A 20,207-nucleotide genomic window follows, 5' to 3' on the forward strand; every position below is an offset into this window, starting at 1 on the left:
AGGGCCTCACTTGTCATGCCCTGTATATCTTCTGTTTAACAGTCACTGAGAGGTCAACACTCCACCACAATGTTTTGGTGGCCACGAAACTCCTCGCGCCAACGCTTAGACAGTGCCTCTCAAGCCGCTGCTACTGCAGCTCTGGCCCAGTACAATGTCAGGTCAGATTAGAGCCAACTGGACACCCACAGAGCTATTCCTTAGACACTTAGCTGGGCTAAGAACCCCAGCTTGTGCAATTTGCGCATCAACCGCACATTCGGCTAACTTCTGTCCCATTTCACCTGACCCCACCTCTAACACGGCCATCCCAGGTACTACTGGGGTCGAGAAGCAGGGCAAGGATAAACTGGGCCACCAATTGTATCCCTAGGTAAGTCACAAATGTGCAAACATTTTAATGATGTTTCATGTGGTTATAGTGCCTGTAATCTGTTGCATGTTTGCTCTCACTGTTTCGGGGCTTATGCGAAAGCCATGTGCCAAAATAAAATGCATACAAATATTTATTTGACCTCAGTTAATGTTGGTGTTCTGTCTCATCTGCTATCCACTCACCGTTCACAGCACCTGGTTGAGTTTTTGATAATCGTTTTCACTCAGGGTTACCACACGGGCCTTATTCACTTGCCAGCTGGAATTTTGGAGTGTAATAACCTACAGTCAGCTATGACTAACATCGAGTCAGTAGAGGTGTTATTACAACAAGAACTGGATCAGGCGTTTATATTAGGGCCTCTCAAAGTGCTGCTTTTTTCCAACCTAAGGACTAATCCTATTGGCCTGGTCACTGGGAAAAATTCGGCTAAGCAGAGACTGATTATATACATCTCTCGACACCACACTCCTTGGTAGTCCCAAGCCTTAACTCACTGATACCTTCAGAGGAGTTCTCACTGCAATACACCACAATTGACAATGCCATAGATGCTATCATGGCGGCTGGCACTGGGGCATGGCTTAGCAAAACCAACATTTTCAATACCTTTAAATTATTACCCATACATCCATCATTGCGGCACTTGCATGGCATCAAATGGAGAGGCCTATATTGTTTTTTCACTAGGCTCACGTTCGGGTCGAAGAGAAGCCCAAGAATTTTTGACACTTTTGCAAAAACCCTGTGTTGGCGCCTCCTGAATACGTGTAGGTACCATACCGTCATCCATTATCTAGACAATTTCTTATTCATTGAAAGCAATTCCTCCTCCTCATGTAGTTTTGTTAAAGCAGTCAGGTTTTCAATTCGCTAGGGGTACTGGTCTCACCTAAGAAAACAGAGGGTCCCAACACCGTTATTAATTTCTTAAGGATACGACTAAATTTGGTGGTCATGGAAGCCAGTCTTCCTTTAGGGAAAAATCATGAGCATCCTTCACGACATCAATGATTACAGACATACCGGTTCATGTAACCGGAAAGAATTACAATCTCTGTTAGGCTTACTAAACTTCGCAATGAGAATCATCACACAGGGTAGAGCATTCATCTCCAGAATCTTAATCCTACTACCCACTTTCCATGATGACATGTTTCTCTCGAACCGGAACGGGAGAAGCATGTTTCTCCCACAGGTATCTATACACTCCCCTGGCATTTGGATGGATGCAGCAGCTACCACAGGTTTCTCAGCCATTTTCGGCAACAAATGTCTGCGTGGTAGTTGTCCCGAGGAGGTACAAGATATAGAGGGGTTCCCCAAGTGAGTAGCTCATTTAGCAGACAGTTGGCAGTTACAGTAGGACCTGCCAAAGACGGGGTACATTGACGTTGTGGCAGGCTTATGCAATGTATGATCATATTATGTAACTAAATCCCCATTATTTGTTGCCTAGATTAGGTGTTTTTAATAAAACTTACAAAATCAACACCAAAGTTGCTGTTTAGTAGATAGGGAGTGCGCTGGATTTTCATTTTTTACTGTATGTATTAGCCCCCAGCAGCACCTAATTTAAGCATGTTCCGGTGAGTGCAACCAACCCCTTGTTTTTTATATATATATATATATATATATATATATATATATATATATTATCTTCAAAAATATACCTCTTGTAAAATGTACATTAGATTGATACATAGATAGACATTCTAGAATAAATACTGAAGCAGATAATATTGAGAAAAAAATAACCTGTAGTATTTACACGCTACCAATTATTTTAAATAAATATCTTGGACACTTTATATGGCTAGAACAGTGATGACTAACCTTGCCATCCTATAACTTTGAAGACTACCTCTTGAAAATGGCTCACACAGGATTTAAGTGTAAATATCTTGCTAATTATGCCTGGTAAAATCATTCTATTATTCTGTTGTAGGACATTCCTTTTCCTGTATAAGCTGTACCAACACAAGTGGTGATACTTGCAATGGATCTACAATCATCTGCCCATCATACTCTGACAGCTGTTCATCAATCTACACAAAGACCAAACGTATGTTGAATAGATAGAGTTCTAAGGGTGACAGATTTACTATGTTCTGAAAACAAGTAAGCTATCGACGCAATCATTAAACAAAAATGTTTAGCTAAAAATAGAAAAAAACATATTAAAATAGTTATGAAAATACTTTTTAAAATCTACATTTCTGAAATTGTATCTCACTGACCTTTTTGAGAGCTCTTTAACCCCTTAAGGACACATGACATGTGTGACATGTCATGATTCCCTTTTATTCCAGGGGTTTGGTCCTTAAGGGGTTAAGGAAGCTGTCACCTTGCCCAGTCAGACTCCTGAAATGAATCCCTGTTGATTGTAAGCAATCTCATATATGCTAGTTGGAATTTAACTGGACTATGGCACAATTTTGGACAAGAGACTCATGGAAGAACCACACTTATAGAATTGTTAACAAAGATAAAATAGAACAAAACAGTTCATAAAGCAACAATATTTTTATTTCATTCTCAAGTGGTTTAAGTAACCTTCTTTAATCAAATTTTATTAAAAGGTAAACTATAGTATTAGGAATGCAAACGTATTCCTGACATTATATTTCTGAAGTGCCTTTTTTATGTTTATTGCCCCCTCCTCCCGTGATCTCATTAAAAAAGGTGATTTTACTCACATTTGCTCCCACACTGCATAGGTCTCTCTGCAGATAGCTGCGCCTATCTCCACCTCAATGGTTGGGATCATCAATGTTGATGACAGAAAAGCATTGGAAGGCTATTGTGCGCCAAAACGCTGTGCTACACCAATCAGCACTTCCTCATAGAGACACATTAAATAAATGCATCTCTATGGGGAACGTGCAGCAGAGCATGGAGATGCTGAGCAACAGTGCTGCAGTAGGAAGCACCTCTAGTGGCCGTCTGCCACGAGAAGTGTTACTAGGCACCAATGTAAACTTGAATTTTTCTTTGAAATGGCAATGTTTACATTAAAAATCATGCAGGGACAGTCTATAAACACCAAAACCACTACATTAAGCTTTAAGTACAAGGTTGTGTTTAAGTTGATAATCAATACATTAACTGATGATCATGTCAACTACCATGTAAACGATACAGAGTATTCATTAAGTCTGTAAATAAAAACATTTTTTTTTTAATAAATATTTGCTGGAAAAATGAATCCAATAAGGTACACAACAATTCCTCTCAAGACAAGTTTAATTTTTTTTTTTTTTTTTTTTTAGTTCTAAAATATGGAATCACCGTAAACTCCTTAGTAAGGGGATGTGGGTACTCGGAGGAATGTGCGCAGCCCACAAGGAATGTCACCACCCAGATTATGTTTGAAGAAATTTTTACCAGCTGCTGCCAGGGTGACAATTGTACCCCTAGCCAACCCAAAGGTATGTATTTTGGGAGAAAGGGCAAACATACTAATTAGCATGATGTTATGGACCACTTATAAAAGCTATAGAAAACCACATTTAGCCCATAAAGCCACGCTTCTGCCCTCTTTGTTCCATCTCTGGTTTTCACCATCAAAAGAAATATATGTCTCTGCTATTGCCTTTTTCAGTCTCTCGGTCTACTTATACCTCTATAGGTAGATTGATGTTTACAGGCTTTACTCCCAAACTTTAGAGCAACGTAGGCAGGACAACTTTTATGCTACGTTCTAATAATTGGGGGGTGGGGGATGAACAAAATGTTTGACCTTTTAGATTTATCTACTATTGTCAAACTTACCTTTACTTTGTGTCCGGGCTAAAATTTGCACTTTTCATTAGAGGAGCATTTTAGTAACTTTTAAATAACATTAATCTAATTATTTAATATTTGGTATCTCAAAACTCTATACATGTTTAACATGACTAAAGGTTTATGCCCAGTATCTAACCTGTATGAAATAAATCTCCTAGACTTTATGCAAGATCCTCTAAGTCACAAAGACTACACGACAGCAATACAGAACTACATTTCACTTTCCAATGGTTTATTAGCTAACTACTGCTGTAGATATCCTCTGAATTTCTACGGAGTTCTAATGACCAGCAATATATACAAAACACTATACAAAGATATAAAATATCACACACACACAGATGTACAGAGAGAGGGGGGTGAGAAAAACAAAAAGAGAAGCATCTCATAAGGTTATATGTTAAAAATGTTAACATATAATTTATACATTACATAGTTTTTCTCATCCCCTCTCTCTGTACATCTGTCTGTGAGATTTTATCTATTTGTATATTGTTTTGCATATATTGCTTACTGCTGGTCATTAGAACTCCATAAATATTCAGATGATATCTACAGTAGTTAGATAGCCCAGTTCATTTTATTTTATTAAATACTTTTGATATGTAAGTAAGATGTTCCTCAACTCCTCCTCCTGAGGAGTTGAGGAACCTCTTCCCATGGGAAAGTACAAGCCAGATGGATAGGAGGGTTGAGAAACAGGAGGCAGGGATGGAAGGGTGGAATTAAATTTATATATTTAAAGTGCCATGAAGCCATTTATTTTTAGGGAGTGTTTAACCCCTTAAGGACACATGGCATGCGTGACATGTCATGATTCCCTTTTATTCCCGAAATTTGGTCTTTAAGGGGTTAAAGGAGGAAGACTAGGAGAAACAGTGACAGCATAAGTGGAAGTCTGCTCTGGAGGGTTGATGCAGCATCAGAGAAGTCATGAGGCTTTTTCTCAAAATCTTCTGTCTTGGATGGGGGGCGTGGCTGACCACCGAGCAAGATGGCCGCATAAGGACTTGCTCCGGCACTGAACTCTACTAAATAAGCATTTAAAGGCACAAATAAGCGTCTTCAACGACACAACTGAACGCCCTACACAACACAAACGAGAATGTCCACGCATAGGACGAAAAAATTAGCGGCGAAAACCGATAAAATGAATTTCTTTGGCAACAAAAGCCAGACGCCGCCACAGACCTCGCGGCCAGAGGCCCAAGATGGCGGAGGAGACTCTGACACGAGCCTTCCGCGGCTGAGGGCGGACAAGCGGAACATATCACCAAAAGCTTCCTGGAGCATGCCTTAGACACACTGTCAAATAAACTAATCACCTCATGGCAGCAAACAGCAGAGGCTATGAGGAAGGAGATGCACGAATTGGGAGCTCGCACATCCAAAATGGAGGATAAAATGGGGGAATTTGCATCTGCACATAATAACATGGCGGACCACGTCCAGCACCTGGAGGAGAAAATAGAGCATCTGGAGACACAAATGGCAGATGCGGAAGACAGAGCGAGACGGAATAATATCCGACTGAGAGGAGTACCGGAGTCGGTACAACAAGCAGACCTCCAAGCTTACGCGAGAGGCCTGATGAGGGCCTATGCACCAGACATCCCAACAGACATGATGCTGATCGACAGGATACATAGAGTCCCCAAGCCGGCCTACTTACCTGACTCTACACCACGAGATGTGCTGCTCCGGGCCCATTTCTTCCACGTTAAAGAGCTGGTTCTCATGGCGAGTAGAAATAAGAATCGTCCGCACGAAGATTTTCCCACAGTGAAATTATTCAACGATTTATCCGCGGCAACGCTGAAAAAACGGCGGGCATTCCACCAAGTCGCAGAAGCACTGAGGCAGCATGGAACCAAATACAGGTGGGGTTATCCGACTAAGATGCTGATCCAGCGCGGAGGTGCATACAAAGCCGTCCACACTCCGGAGGAAGGCCTCAAACTTTTGGAAGAATGGGACATACCTTTCAACTCGACAGAGTCGGCACCGCATCTAGCAAAGAAAATAACAAGGGAATGGAGCACAGTTCGCAAAAGACTCACCTAGAAACCCATTAGCAGGGACCACAAGTATTACTCATGCACCACAAAATAGCTTATCATGCCGCATCACACTATACAAACTCCGCATTCATGCTTAAGTTGTTTATAAACCTTCATGTAGTAACACCTATCTTACACTTAGAATATCACACCACGGAAGCGGTTGACCAATATATGGACCGCAAAGTACTTTCACAGCCTGAATACAGTAATACATAATACATGTGGACTATCAAAAGAGACTGCAAAATAACTGGAATGCATGTAATATTGATGCGCACCCAAAATGCTTAATTGTTTAATTGTCATAGTGGAGACTCCACAAGGAAATAGTCATTGTCGATAAGGTTCAGGTTTCATGCAGCACAAACATGTGCCTATTAGAGGCACGGGAGAGGACGTAGATAGGAAAAATGATGTATATAATGTGTATGTCTGGGTAATGTGTACTTATGTAAATGTAGAGTGAAGGGGGAACGGAATCCGAGAAAGCCAAAAAATGGCGGATTGAGAAGCGCGCGACTGACGAAGCAGGCTAGCACCACCCCTATGCACGGTGATTGTGCCGTGCATACTGGTCGTGGGCCGGGCAGAGGTCGAGCGCCCTCAATAGGTGGGAATGATGCGAGTGCGGGAGACGGTGACCGCACAGGAACGAGGGAATGAAACTCCACAGCATAGATACTTGGCCCCGGGTAACATATGTCAGTACACTGTAATAGATTACGCATACGAACGTTTAGATTATTTTTTTTTAGCCTTTAATTGAAGTTAACAGTATCTCATAGAGTTCGACAGCCACAACACGGGAGAACTGAGGATTCCCCGACCCCGAGGTGTGGACTATCCACACCACGCCCTCAAAGGAGGGAATTGTATTCACGATCACTATCCCCAAGTTCAAATTTCCCGGTTATGTTTTTCCCTTCCCCCTCCTTACTCACAACAAAGAGGTCTAGACAATGATCTGTTTGCCCTCTATATAATTTACCAGTACATTATGCTACAGCTCAACTCCCATTATAAGAAACAAGGATTCCAATTAAAAAATTTAGCCCGCACCCATGTCTATCACAATACGCTCCCATAATGCAAGAGGGCTGAATCACCCGCATAAAAGACGCATACTAATAGAGGAAGCGAAAAAAGATAAGATTGATATCCTATGTGTCCAAGAGACTCATTTCGTAACAAACAGAGTCCCCAACTTTGGCCGTAGAGACTTCCCGACTCAGTTCCACACAACAAATACTTCCAAATCCAAGGGGGTGACTTTCCTAATCCATCACTCACTAACATTTGAATTATTGCGCATACAAAAGGATACGCAGGGGAGATACATAGCACTTCACTGTATAATTAACAACAGTGAATATATCCTGGTGGGGGTGTATTGCCCAAATAAAAACCAAAAACAATTTTTACAGAAAGTCTTGAATAAATTACCCACCACGACCACGGGCGATGTCATTGTATGTGGTGACCTCAATCATGTATTAAACTCGCAGGTGGACACGTCGCTCCCTGGCATCTCCCCGCGACACTTAGCGACTAAAACACAAAGTAAAGCCCTAAATAGTCTATTAATAGAACACAATCTGTATGATGCTTGGCGCACACTACACCCTAAGGACAGAGAGTTTACGTACTATTCACAAGTACATAAATCATTCTCAAGAATAGACAATATTCTAGTATCAGGAACATTGATGGCGAGGACAAACAAATGTCGAATCGGGGACATTGTGTGGTCTGACCACGCTCCAGTCACAATCGAGATACAAAGCTCCTTCCCACATAGAGGACGGGCGCCGTGGCGCCTAAATGACTCCCTACTGAATGACTCCACATTCCAGACGCACATCTCACAGGAGTTAGAAAACTACTTTCATACCAATGATACACCAGATTTATCCCCTAGCTCTTTATGGCAGGCACACAAGGCAGCCATACGGGGTCTACTGATTAGCAGGGCAGCACATTTAAAGGGGAAATCCACTGTGGAATATATAAAGCTATTAAGAACAATCAGGGATGCCACAGCAGCACACACAGTACATCCTGACCCTGCCCATCTCTCTCTAATCGAGTCAGCCACTAAGAGGTTAAATGACATGCACATAGCCAAATCTTCTTACGCTATGCAACGTTTAAAAATGAGGCAATACTCCCAGGGCAATAAAGCAGGGAAGCTTTTAGCGACATTATTAAGGAGAAAACAATCCCAATCTAAAATACCATATATACAAACAAATAAAGGAACAAAAATATATAATCCCCAAGACATTAACAATGAGATGGCAAAATTTTACTATAAGCTGTACAATCTCAAACGGGACGATCAGACCCATCAGCCCACAGACATAGCAATCCAAACACTTCTGGATCGCACACGATTACCAGAACTTACTCAGATACAAATAGAACAACTACAAACACCTATAACGACCCAAGAAATACTAAACACTATCAAATCACTACCGTCTGGCAAATCTCCAGGCCCGGACGGCTTTACGAATTTTTATTATAAGACATTCGCTACTATATTGGCACCACACCTGACGACATTATACAATAACATCACCACTACAGGGGTCATGCCAAGGGAGATGCTGGTGGCGCATGTGGCTACACTTCCCAAACCAGGGAAACCCCCAAATAAGTGTCAAAACTTGCGCCCAATCTCGCTCCTAGATACAGACACAAAAATCTTGGCCAAAGTTTTTGCTAACAGACTGGCGCCGATAGTTCCCACCCTGGTACATGCAGACCAGGTGGGATTTGTGAGGGGTAGACAGGGGGCGGATGGAGTAAGAAAGGTGCTGGACCTGTTGGGTGGATTGCGGGGAGGGGGTGAGCCGAGTGTGGTTGTGTCGTTAGACGCAGAAAAGGCTTTCGACCGGCTTCACTGGCCCTTCCTCCGCGCGGTCCTAGGGAGATTTGGATTCCCCCCACGGTTCAAATCATTGGTGGAAGCATTATACTCCTGCCCCTCTGCAAAAGTGGTAAATGGGGGCTTTTTCTCGGATACTTTTGAAATTTCAAATGGGTCTAGGCAGGGTTGCCCCCTGTCACCAATATTATATATACTCGCCCTAGAACCGCTCACTCACCTAATCAGGGATGACCCCCTGATACAAGGAATTAAAGTAAACAATGAAGAATATAAGATAACACTATTTGCGGATGACATCCTCCTAACCCTACAAAGCCCACACACTTCCCTAACGGCTTTACAAAATTTGATACATCAATATGGGCAATGCTCGTACTATAAATTGAACATTAATAAAACACAGGTGATGAGCATCGATATACCCCCACCTCAGTTGAAGGACCTCAAAGAGAAATTTAAATTCGACTGGTGCAAAGATAAGATTAAATTCTTAGGGATAGCTCTAACTAAAACAATAACGGGAATCTATAGGGCCAACTATGTGCCACTTTTGACGGAACTGAAAAATCAGATACACAGTTGGAGGGGGAAGTATATCTCGTGGATGGGCAGAATAGCCACTGTAAAGATGCTTCTTCTCCCACGACTGCAATACCTTTTTCGAAACATCCCGCTGGCACTACCAAAACATTATCTAGATGAAGTACAAAGAATGATATCCTTGTTCATATGGAATAAGGCTAAACCTAGGATAGCGAAGAACACCCTACATCAGCCATTGGGGAAAGGGGGCATGGGGCTACCGAATGTAACTAATTACTACAAAGCGGCCATATTAAGTTCGCTGGTGGCGGCCACTGGTACGCCAAATCCCCCGCAATGGGTCCATATAGAAGCATATTACACCAATAACTTCAAAGTATCTACGTTAGCTTGGATGTCCAGAAAGCTCAGACCTAGGTATAAGACTATGCTCCCATCCACCAAACTCACGCTACAAATTTGGGATAAATTCGGGGAGGCATATATATTAAAAGGGAACACATCCCTAGTGACACCACTAGCGATACTATCCATAGCAATACCGGGATTCCCGGTTCAGATGTGGCACAACCATGGCGTCACTACTCTCTACCAAATAAGCCAAGGCTCAGCACTGAGACCATTTCTAGAGCTCCAAAAAAACTTCGGGCTGCCCTCCATAGCTCTTTTTTCTTACATGCAATTAGCGTCATGGTACAAGGCACAAACAATATGTTCATACCATCCAAAATCAGGTCTGCAACTAACAGAGATAGAATCCATCTGTCTCAACCTAAAACCAAGGAAAAAACTAATATCCTTAATATACACAATCTATAACTCCATGAGTGACTCTCATGAACATACATTCATAAAAGCATGGGACCGGGAACTAAAGACACCTATCACTCGAGATCAATGGGCCCGAATACTCAGGGGACATAGGAATCTCTCCTTGTGTGCCTCCCATGCAGAAATAACACGCAAAATTATGTATAGATGGTACATGGTTCCAACCAGACTCAACAAGGGGAATCCAGGTATCCCAGACACCTGCTGGCGATGCATGACGCACAAAGGATCCATGCTACATATATGGTGGTCATGTCCAAAATTAGACACATATTGGAAAGACATACATAAAATCATACAAGACAGTACAGGCATCTGCCTACCCCTAACACCTGAGGTATATTTATTACAGCTCTTCCCCACAGACATCACAAAATCCCAATTATATCTCATATATCACATTATAGTGGCAGCCCTACAGACAATTAGCAGGCAATGGCGAAACACGAAATCACCATCTGCGACTCAAAGCCTTGCAGCATTACAAATGACAAAACAATATGAAATAATGGCGCGTAAAAACGCACCACCAAATCAAGCAATAGTGAATGCCTGGGAAACATGGGAAGTGTACACAATAAGTAAAAAAGAGGAGATTTGTGCTACCTAATAAGACCAGAATAGGAGGTACTGAAAGGGCGGATACCTCTGCAGGGAAGTTAAGGGACATCGTAATGTAAACCCCACCTACAGGGGAAAGGATAAGCCCTGTAATCCTCCACACAAGTTATATAACTGCTCTAGATCCGCAATAACCACGATCATAATATCCTTCCCTCATTACCCCTCTTTCCTCTGACCCTCCTACCCCCCTTATCCCATCCCCTTTTAGTTATTGTTCATGTTGTAATATAAAATCGTGTCAACATATAAATATGATGTATGAATCGCAAAAGGAATGTTGCGAAGCATTATACTGCAATGTTATTCACTCATACTATGTGATATTATGTATGTACTGTTGACATTATAAAATGCAAATAAAAAAAAAATAAAAAAATCTTCTGTCTTGCCTGTAAAATATAACAATCGTAAATCATACTGTATCATATACATTTGCTTTTCCTACTCAGTTCACCAGGTTTGGGAAATATTTGGATAAAGTTGTACGTTTTAGGATTAATCATTGCCAAATTCTAACTGTCTCATTCAGGTGCTGCTCAAAATTCTCTCTCATGTATCAGTTGTAGAAACACGACTGGTGATACGTGCATTGGACCATCTATTATCTGCCCATCTGAAGCTGACAGCTGTGCATCTATCTACACCAGGACCAAAGGTAATGTTCAGATTTTAAAATAGAAAATGTTATGATCAGTATTTAAAACAACATGTTGTCAAATCAAGAGGAGAAAAGTTAGAAATACTTAATCTGGTGAAATTATGTTTTTATTTTTCTACAGAATTATGACCTCATTTCCCTAATATAACATAATGATTAGGAAAATGTATTATTAAAGTTAAGGAATAAAAGAAAATTATCAATGTCAATCAGTTCTAGGAAAACAGGATACTATCAAGTACTATCAAGATACTCACAGTTTTCGCTTTGAACAATAGGGTGGCAGGCACGCTGCAGATTGTTTCCCGGGTGGCGTGCCTGCCACCCTATTGTTCAAAGCGAAAACTGTGAGTTACAGCATAAGCGGTTTGAACTCACCACCGGATTAAGTAAGGGGCCAACCACCCTTTCCTTTCCCTTTTGTTATTTTAGTGTCTATATTATTTTTAAAATTTGTAGTGTATTGATGTTACTTTTTACTGCATGTAGCAGACAATAAACCCATGTCATTTTTGCATATATATATATATAAAGTATTTCATTACAGAAACATTGCACAAGTGACAATAAGTTCTGCTGAAAAGAAATACAGTCTCCTGTTAGTGTTAACAATCTGCACTATCATTGTATATATTTTTTGTCTTTCCTGCATATAACTACATCGCTTGGAGTAACCTGCATACCAATTTAAAGTCTGTATTGGATTCTACTTTATCTCTAATTTTTCTATTTCCTCTTCCTCTTTTTATTTGATGTTACTCTTTGCTCCACTCATTATTGCACACTATTTTCTGTCGGTAGTATTTGGGAATTACACCAGAGTGTGAAGCAATTTTTAACACCTTACATCCTATTTAAAGCACCCAGTTTTTGTTTTAATGTCAAATGATATGCTTGCACCCGCTGTTCTGGCAGTGCACTCCTGCTTATCTAACCTAGGCACGAATAAAATAAAGAAACCACAATTTCCCACTAGCTATTGACAAGTGAAATGTTAGCCTTGGCAGAAAGAATCAACCCCCCGCCCCCTCCCCAGTAAGTGTGACAAGTAAACATTTTATACACAGTCTCCTTATTAAATGCAATCGGAAAAATTAAACATTCATAAATAAAATGTTAATAGTTTCGCTAGAATCCTTTGCAGGCCATGGCTGAATTTGACAGAATCTGAGCAGACAATATATCCCTATACACTTAAGATATTGTTTTTTGTCAATCTGGCCTTTCTATTCTTGAGGCTTATGAATGGTTTGCACCTTGTGGTGAACCCTCTGTGTTTGCTCTCGTGAAGTCTTCTCATTATGGTAGACCTGGATACTGATATTCCTACCTCCGGGAGAGTGCCCGGCACTTGGCTGGATTTTGTGAAAGGGCTTTTCTTTACCATGGAGAGGATCCTACAATCATCTACCACTGTTTTCCATGGATATCCAGGCCTTTGTGTGTAGTAGAGCTCACCAGTTAATTCTCTGAATGTACTAAACTGTTGATTTGGCCACTCCTAATGTTTCTGCTATCTCAATGATGGATTATTTTACAGTGCAAGGATGGCCTGCTTTACTTGCATTGAGAGTTCCTTTGACCGAATGTTGTGGGTTCACAGGAACAGCTTCTAAATGCAAATGCCACACCCACAATCTATTCCAAACCTGCTTAATTGATGAAGAAATAACAGAGGAATAGCCCACACCTGTCCTTATAACAGCTTTTGAATCAATTGTCCAATTACTTTTGGTCCCATGAAAAAGATAGGGCTACATATTAAAGAGTTTTATGTTTCACTTGGTAAAGAGTTCGATTTTTCTATGGGCATTCATTCATTCATGGCATTAATTCATATCATCTCTTTAATCCATCAACTGGCTGTGCAGCTGAACAATGTTTTGACAAAATTTTACTGAGGACCTGCAGGTGAGACATGTTGAGCCCCATTGCTTTCGTGCCATTCCACTGAAATATCCATTGTAGGATTGTCAGTCGATGTGTACATGTACTGCCTGTTTTTGTGAACTTTTGGATGATATTAAAATGTATTTCTCATTCCAGTTCTAAAATATGAAGTGACAACAAACGTGGTAGTAAGAGGATGTGGGTACTCACTGGAATGTTCCCAGAGCTGGAAGAGTTTAAGTAACCAGTTTATGTCAGAAGACATTTTTATCAACTGCTGCCAGGGTGACAATTGTACCCCCAGCCAACCAAAATGTATGTATTTAAAAGGAGTGTGCACACATTGTAATTAACAAGCCAATACATCAGATATTGTATAATTTGAAACACTTCACTTCAATCTAAACAGCCAATTTAAGTGGGCATTCTAAACAATTACTAGTCTAGCATGATGCCCTCTTCTAGATAAAGCATATAAACCTCATCATGGCATACTAAAATTGACAACTTTTCAGGGCATTTAATCCTTGTAATGACTTATTTCATCCTTTTGCTTTGTTTTAGTTTCAACAAAGATTTTAGCTCCAAATGGACTAACATGTCCAAACTGTTTTTCACTAACGTCCAAATGTGAACCAGAGGACACCACCCAGTGCATGGGAGATGAGAATAAATGTGTTTCATTTTTGAGCCGCTCCTTCTCTGGAGGTAACAAACATTCACATAACGGTAAATGTAATGGCCCCACTGTAGTCGTTATGGTGCCTTGAAGCTTTCCTGTGTAAGGCGTTAAACCCTATGGTTATGTTTTCAGTCTTGGTTTGACTTGACTTATTTATTGCTTCTATGGAGAAATGTAAGACCCTGCCATGCATCAAAAGCTCACTGGCTAAAAGCATCAGCTTATTGGTTTAAATGTGAGTGTTTAGACCTGGCAAGCCCCAGGTAAGGGGTAAAACCATTAGCAAGCATGGAGCCCCAGGAAACTCCTAGCACCATTACAAGTAGAGTGTGCCTGTGGCGTTCCTTTAACGTAATATTATATTGTATTACCCCTACATGTGCATCATTACCTCAAATTAACTACAATATGTTGGTCCATAATACACAATAAAATTACATTTTTAAAATACCAAAGAACATTCCAACACTTGTTTGGAAATATGTCTTTCATTATACACAATCCTCTGAGTTTTGTCCATATATATGATAAAAAATATATCTATTTTTTTTTTACTTTTTTCCCAGAGCACATGACATCAATGATTTCTATGTCTGGTTGCGCAACCGAAAACTTGTGTACAAATTACAGTGGCAATGCTACAGCGAGTAGCACTGGAGAGAGGACAATAACGAGTATTTCATGCAAGAATGACACTACAAGTTCAGTCATTGGTAGCACAACAGTTAGCCAAGACCACAAACTGAAAAAAACTGTTAGCACCACCGGTAAGCTTGACATGACCAAACATACTGAATCAGATAATAGAAATATTGAGAAAAAGTAAACTGTAGTATTAGTATGTTACCTTTTTTTTTTTTTAAATAAATATCATGGACACTTTATACTGTAACTTGGCACCACATAGCTTTGTGGACTGACTCTTAAAATGTCCTCACAGATAATTAAAGTGTAAATATTTTAGGAATTATGCTTTCCATAATCCTCTTATTCTTCTGCTGTAGGACATTCATTCTCCTGTGTAAGCTGTACCAACACAAGTGGTGATACTTGCAATGGACCTACAATCAGCTGCCCATCATACTCCGACAGCTGTGCATCCATCTACACAAAGACCAAATGTATGTTCAATAGATAGAGTTCTAAGAGTGACGGATTTACTATGTTATGAAAACAAGTACATTACGTACATAATCATGAAACTAAAATGTTTATCTAAAAGTAGAAAAAACATATCTTAAAGTAGTTATTAAAATACAATTTCAGAAATTTGGATTTTAAAAAGTATCTCACTGACCTTTTTGAAAGCTCTTTAAGGAAGCTGTCCCCTTGCCCTGTCAGACTCCTGAAATAAATACCTGTTGATTGTAAGCAATCTCATATATACTAATTGGAATCTAACTGGACTATGGAACAATTTTGAGACAGTTAGTCTAATCGAAGAACCACATTTCTAGAATTGTCTACAGGAATAACATAGAACAAAATAGTACATAAAGCAACAATATATCTATTTCATTCTCAAGTGCATTAAAGGGACATTGATACCAACCACTTTATCTCATTGAAGTAGTCTGGGTACAATGCCCCATGTCCCTTAACCCTACAGTGGTAATTATTGCAGTCTTTGAGAAACTGAAATAATTACCTCTGAGGGTTAACTCCACCTCTTGTGGAGCTGGGCCGGGAGAGCCAGTCCCTAACTCACAACAGCCTCATCCACCACTCTGGACACCAGGGAAGACCCCCCTCAACGTTGGATATGGGAGGTAGGTCTAAAAGTTTAAATTGTGTGTGTTTGTCAGTATGTCTGTCAGTGGACGTTTCTGTGTGTGTCAGTATGTCTGTGTGTGTGTTTCAGTATATGTGTGTCATTATGTCTGCCAATGTATGTGTGTCAGCTCGTCTGACAGGGTTTGTGTCTGTGTGTCTCTGTATGTCTGTCTGTGTGTCTCCTTATGTCTGTCTATCAATGTGCCTGTCAGTGAAAATATGTCAGTATGTTTGTCGGTGTATGTATCGGTATGTCTGTCAGTGTGTATGTTTGTGTAAGTATGTCTTGCACCTCTCTACTTTAGTTCCCCCACTGTGTTAGGGTGAAATTAGTGATTCCACACCAGGGAGTGGGTGTTGGTGGGGGAGGCAGTGTCTATTAATATTATAGATGTCTCTGAAGCCTTTCCCCGTCCTGCAGAGCTCAGTCTGCATGGAGCCCTCACTGGGTGAAGATGGATTATTTTATTTTGGGTGGGGTGTTTTTTTTCTATTGTGAGCGGGTATTTTTTTGACTTTATTAGTTTGACAGGCTTTATGGATTTTTATTTGACCCTTTTTGGGGGCTTAAAGATTTTAGAAAAAAGACTTCTAATTGTAAGTATCCTTTTTTTTTTTTTTAACATTTTCAGGTATTTAGTTTATTGCTCCGCCACTAGCCTGTTCACTATTGTTGGGCTGAGAGGAGTAGGAAGGCTTTATATTTACTATTAGCCCCCAATCCAACGCCAATGGGTGGGGGACAACAGATGCGTGGGGGTTGGGATGGGAGCCCCCTTTATCACTTAGGGTCTTCACCTGCCACTAATGTGTGTGGACTGGAAGGGCAATAGGTCCCCCCTTTAGTCCTTTAGGGCCCCACCCATTGTTAATAAGTGGTGGATGGGGGGGTAGACCGTAACTTCCCCCATTATCACTTAGGAGCCCCATCCACCGCTAATAGGTGGAGGCTGGGGTGAGACAATGTGTGTCCCCCCCCCTTTTTTTTTTCATTACAGGCAGGTGGGGGTCCCAAGTACAAAATTACCCCCCATTGTGTCATTTAAGACCCCACCCGCCTGTAATGTCATGAATAAATGCCCAAACTTTATCCTAAAGTGAAAGGACAAACTGTTCACATTCTGTTAGGACAAAATGTGGTCAATTCACCAGCGCTCTAGTCTAAATGACAGGGTTCGAAAATGGCAAATGAAACATTGCGAGCTCACGGAGGAGTGTGAGTATTGTGGGAGAGCTTTCTCTGACTCAGGAAATGAAGCTGACTTGTCTTTTGAAGTTTGTCTTTTGATCAAAGAGTCAAATTTAGGAAAAAATATATACTACAATGTAGTCCCTACATATCTTGTGTTTTAAAGAAAACTAGATCAGAAGAAAAGGAGAACCGAATCTGAGAGGAAGAGGAAATGATAGGAGATATTTTGGCGTGACAGTGCCGCTTTAGTATTGTTTATGCACCATTCCACTAAAATATAAATAAAGTGATTGTCAGTCAATGTGTAAAGGTACTTATTTTTGGATGATTTTAATGATTTCAGTTCTAAAATATGGAGTGGCAACAAACGTGGTAGTACGAGGATGTGGATACTCATCAGAATGTGCTCAGAGCTGGAAGAGATTAAGCAACCAGTTTATGTTGGAAGAAATTGCCATCAGCTGCTGCCAGGGTGACAATTGTACCCCTAACCAACCTAAAAGTAAGTCTTCAGAAAAAACAAGGCACACTTAATAATCAGCATAGAAGAAATGAATTTGTAATTGAAACCATATGTTGACTGACCACCATGGTGATAGGGTATGATTCAGGAGGACTGATAAGCAATACCATGGAAATATATAGGATTGACCATATGCCCTAGCTTTCCATTCAGAATTACTATAATCTCTCTTCTAGTAAACTGTTTGTCAACCTATGTTTATATCAAAACAGATAAAATAATGAAAATACTTCCAATACTAAGGCCTCAGTTTAATAATTTTGGATAAGCTTTACAAATGACTTAATATTTTTGGATAAACCTTTAAAAAAATGTAATACCCAACAATATATCATTTAAAAAAATATATATCTATATATATATAAAAAAATAAAAATAATACAATATTTTTTTCAATATCCAATCATGTTAAAGGTTAATCCAAAAATATTAGAACATTTGATAAAGCTTTTTCTCGAATATTAAATCGAGGTCTAACTTAGTTCTGAACTTTAGATTTTTCAGCTTTTAAAAAAAAAAAAAAAAATAGGTTTCATTTGGGAAATAAAATGTCACTGCTGTCATACAAAAAGTTTGATCGATGTAAGCAACAGTAATAACTTTATTTTTCTTTTATTTTGATGTTCTTCTTTATTTTTAAGTTTTAACAAACACTTCAGTTCCAAATGGGAAAATGTGCCCTGCTTGTTTTTCACAAACGCTGACATGCCACCCAGAGGGCATCACCCAATGCACAGGAGAGGAGAATGAATGTATTTCATATTCAGTGAAAAAAACTACTGGAGGTAATGTGTAATTTCTGAAAATCATAAGCGGTCAATCATTGCTACATACATTCTTTTTCTCATTTAAGCCAGACAGCTGCCACAGGGTGCACATACAAACTGCCAACTTCCCTTTAGTGCAAAAGGTTTTTCAAGAATTTTTGACAGCAACCATCCCAAGGGGACCTCCTACTGCTCATATACAGATGTGTATGGAGGAATCACAAGCATAACTAGAATACAAATATATACAGTATATTAACAACAAATTCAAATATTCAGATTTTTTTTCTTTTATGCATTGCTATAACATTCTGACTGTACATTTACAACAGTAATATGTTTAGTATAATATCAAGATGTGATAAATTTAAAGGAATACTATAGCACCCGGACCACTTCATCAAAATAAAGTGATATGGGTGAAGTGACCCTGTCCATTTAACCCTGCAATGCAAAACATTGCAGGTTTGCTCAACTGGCACTAGAGGTGCGTCCACGGCACTGACTGTGTAAAACTTTCTACCATGATGTTACATCTACTAGGAAAGCATTGAAAAAGGAATTTGGATGCTCACATGGCATTCGCTGTGCTTGTGCATCAATTTCCGGTGCTCCTCTATAAGAAACATTCGATTGGCTATCATCTCCCTCCTACAAGGGAATCTCAGTGCTGGAGTAAATGTTTTAGTTTTTAAGTAGAAATGGGGGAGGGGGGACCTGAAACAAGTCTGCATATATAGCGTTACGGCTATAGAATTTAGAATACGGGTTTGTGTTCTTAAACATAATGCTACTCTAAAATTAACTGTTTGTATTTCTTCCAGGGCAAACAAGCTTGCAATTCTCTGCATTTGGTTGTTCAACTGAAAACTTCTGTTCTAACTATATTTCTATTTCTACATCAAATACTAGTGGGGAGACAGGAATATATACATCATGCGGTAGCGTCAAGACTACTAACATTACCGGTCATCACAACAATGGAAATAAAATGACTCATGTTAGCATTTTTGTTCTACTGATAGGTTTTCTGATACAACAGATCTACTATTAAATGGTAGCACTATTCTGACCGATGATAAAACTGGAAAGAAGACAAAGATTTTAAAAAACTACTAGTTTAAAAATGATACAGGACAAATCCAGGATAAATATGAACAAAACTTCTATTTTTTAATGTTAACCATTTTTTTTATCATTGTTATTGTAGTAGAATATGCATAATAATTAATTATATTTAATATAGCACTAGATCTGATTTACAATATTCATAAATGGATCACACCTGCATCTTTGTGTCTGTGTCAAATAACAATTTTATGAAAGTGCACTCGATTTTATTTAAGGGTTCAATGACTTTGGCTCTGCCTTCCTGGATAAATATCAAAAAAAGAGATGATTGCCAAGCACTCCTTATTATGGAAAAAAAAATGATATCCCTTTATTGGCAAATCAACAACCGTTGGGTCTTTTTCAAGCAATGTAAACTCCTCCCCAAACCATACTTAATTTATACCATCTTAATTAATCACATGATCAAGTAAGAGGCGTATCAAGCACTTACAAAGTGACAGCTTCCATAGTTATGTGAACAACAATAACA

The 20,207-nt window shown here is 39.7% G+C and overlaps 2 protein-coding genes across 2 annotated transcripts in view; both read left to right on the forward strand.

Moving 5' to 3' along the window:
• LOC134576766 (phospholipase A2 inhibitor and Ly6/PLAUR domain-containing protein-like) overlaps positions 1–15,175 on the forward strand; it is a 32,110-nt gene extending 16,935 nt beyond the window's left edge. The window contains exons 2-7 of the mRNA XM_063435472.1: positions 2,325–2,441; positions 3,649–3,807; positions 11,649–11,774; positions 13,824–13,982; positions 14,232–14,375; positions 14,916–15,175. Of these exons, the coding sequence (XP_063291542.1) occupies positions 2,325–2,441; positions 3,649–3,807; positions 11,649–11,774; positions 13,824–13,982; positions 14,232–14,375; positions 14,916–15,175 (965 nt within the window). The remainder of the gene's footprint in view (positions 1–2,324; positions 2,442–3,648; positions 3,808–11,648; positions 11,775–13,823; positions 13,983–14,231; positions 14,376–14,915) is intronic.
• Positions 15,176–15,358: 183 nt separating this feature from the next.
• LOC134577501 (phospholipase A2 inhibitor gamma subunit B-like) lies at positions 15,359–19,708 on the forward strand. Its single transcript, XM_063436265.1, has 4 exons — positions 15,359–15,470; positions 17,658–17,816; positions 18,479–18,622; positions 19,429–19,708. Exons 2-4 carry the CDS (start codon positions 17,753–17,755, stop codon positions 19,656–19,658), a joined length of 438 nt encoding a protein of 145 aa, XP_063292335.1. The 5' UTR covers positions 15,359–15,470; positions 17,658–17,752; the 3' UTR covers positions 19,659–19,708.
• Positions 19,709–20,207: the final 499 nt, after the last annotated feature.

This window comes from Pelobates fuscus, chromosome 11 (genome assembly GCF_036172605.1).
Source record: "Pelobates fuscus isolate aPelFus1 chromosome 11, aPelFus1.pri, whole genome shotgun sequence".
NCBI classification, from domain to species: domain Eukaryota; kingdom Metazoa; phylum Chordata; class Amphibia; order Anura; family Pelobatidae; genus Pelobates; species Pelobates fuscus.

Coding starts and splice junctions, on each gene's coding strand:
- LOC134577501 (XM_063436265.1), top strand. CDS start 17,753: ATGTTGGAAGAAATTGCCATCAGCTGCTGCCAGGGTGACAATTGTACC. Junction 17,817..18,478: donor TACCCCTAACCAACCTAAAA/GTAAGTCTTCAG, acceptor TTTATTTTTAAG/TTTTAACAAACACTTCAGTT. Junction 18,623..19,428: donor AGTGAAAAAAACTACTGGAG/GTAATGTGTAAT, acceptor TATTTCTTCCAG/GGCAAACAAGCTTGCAATTC.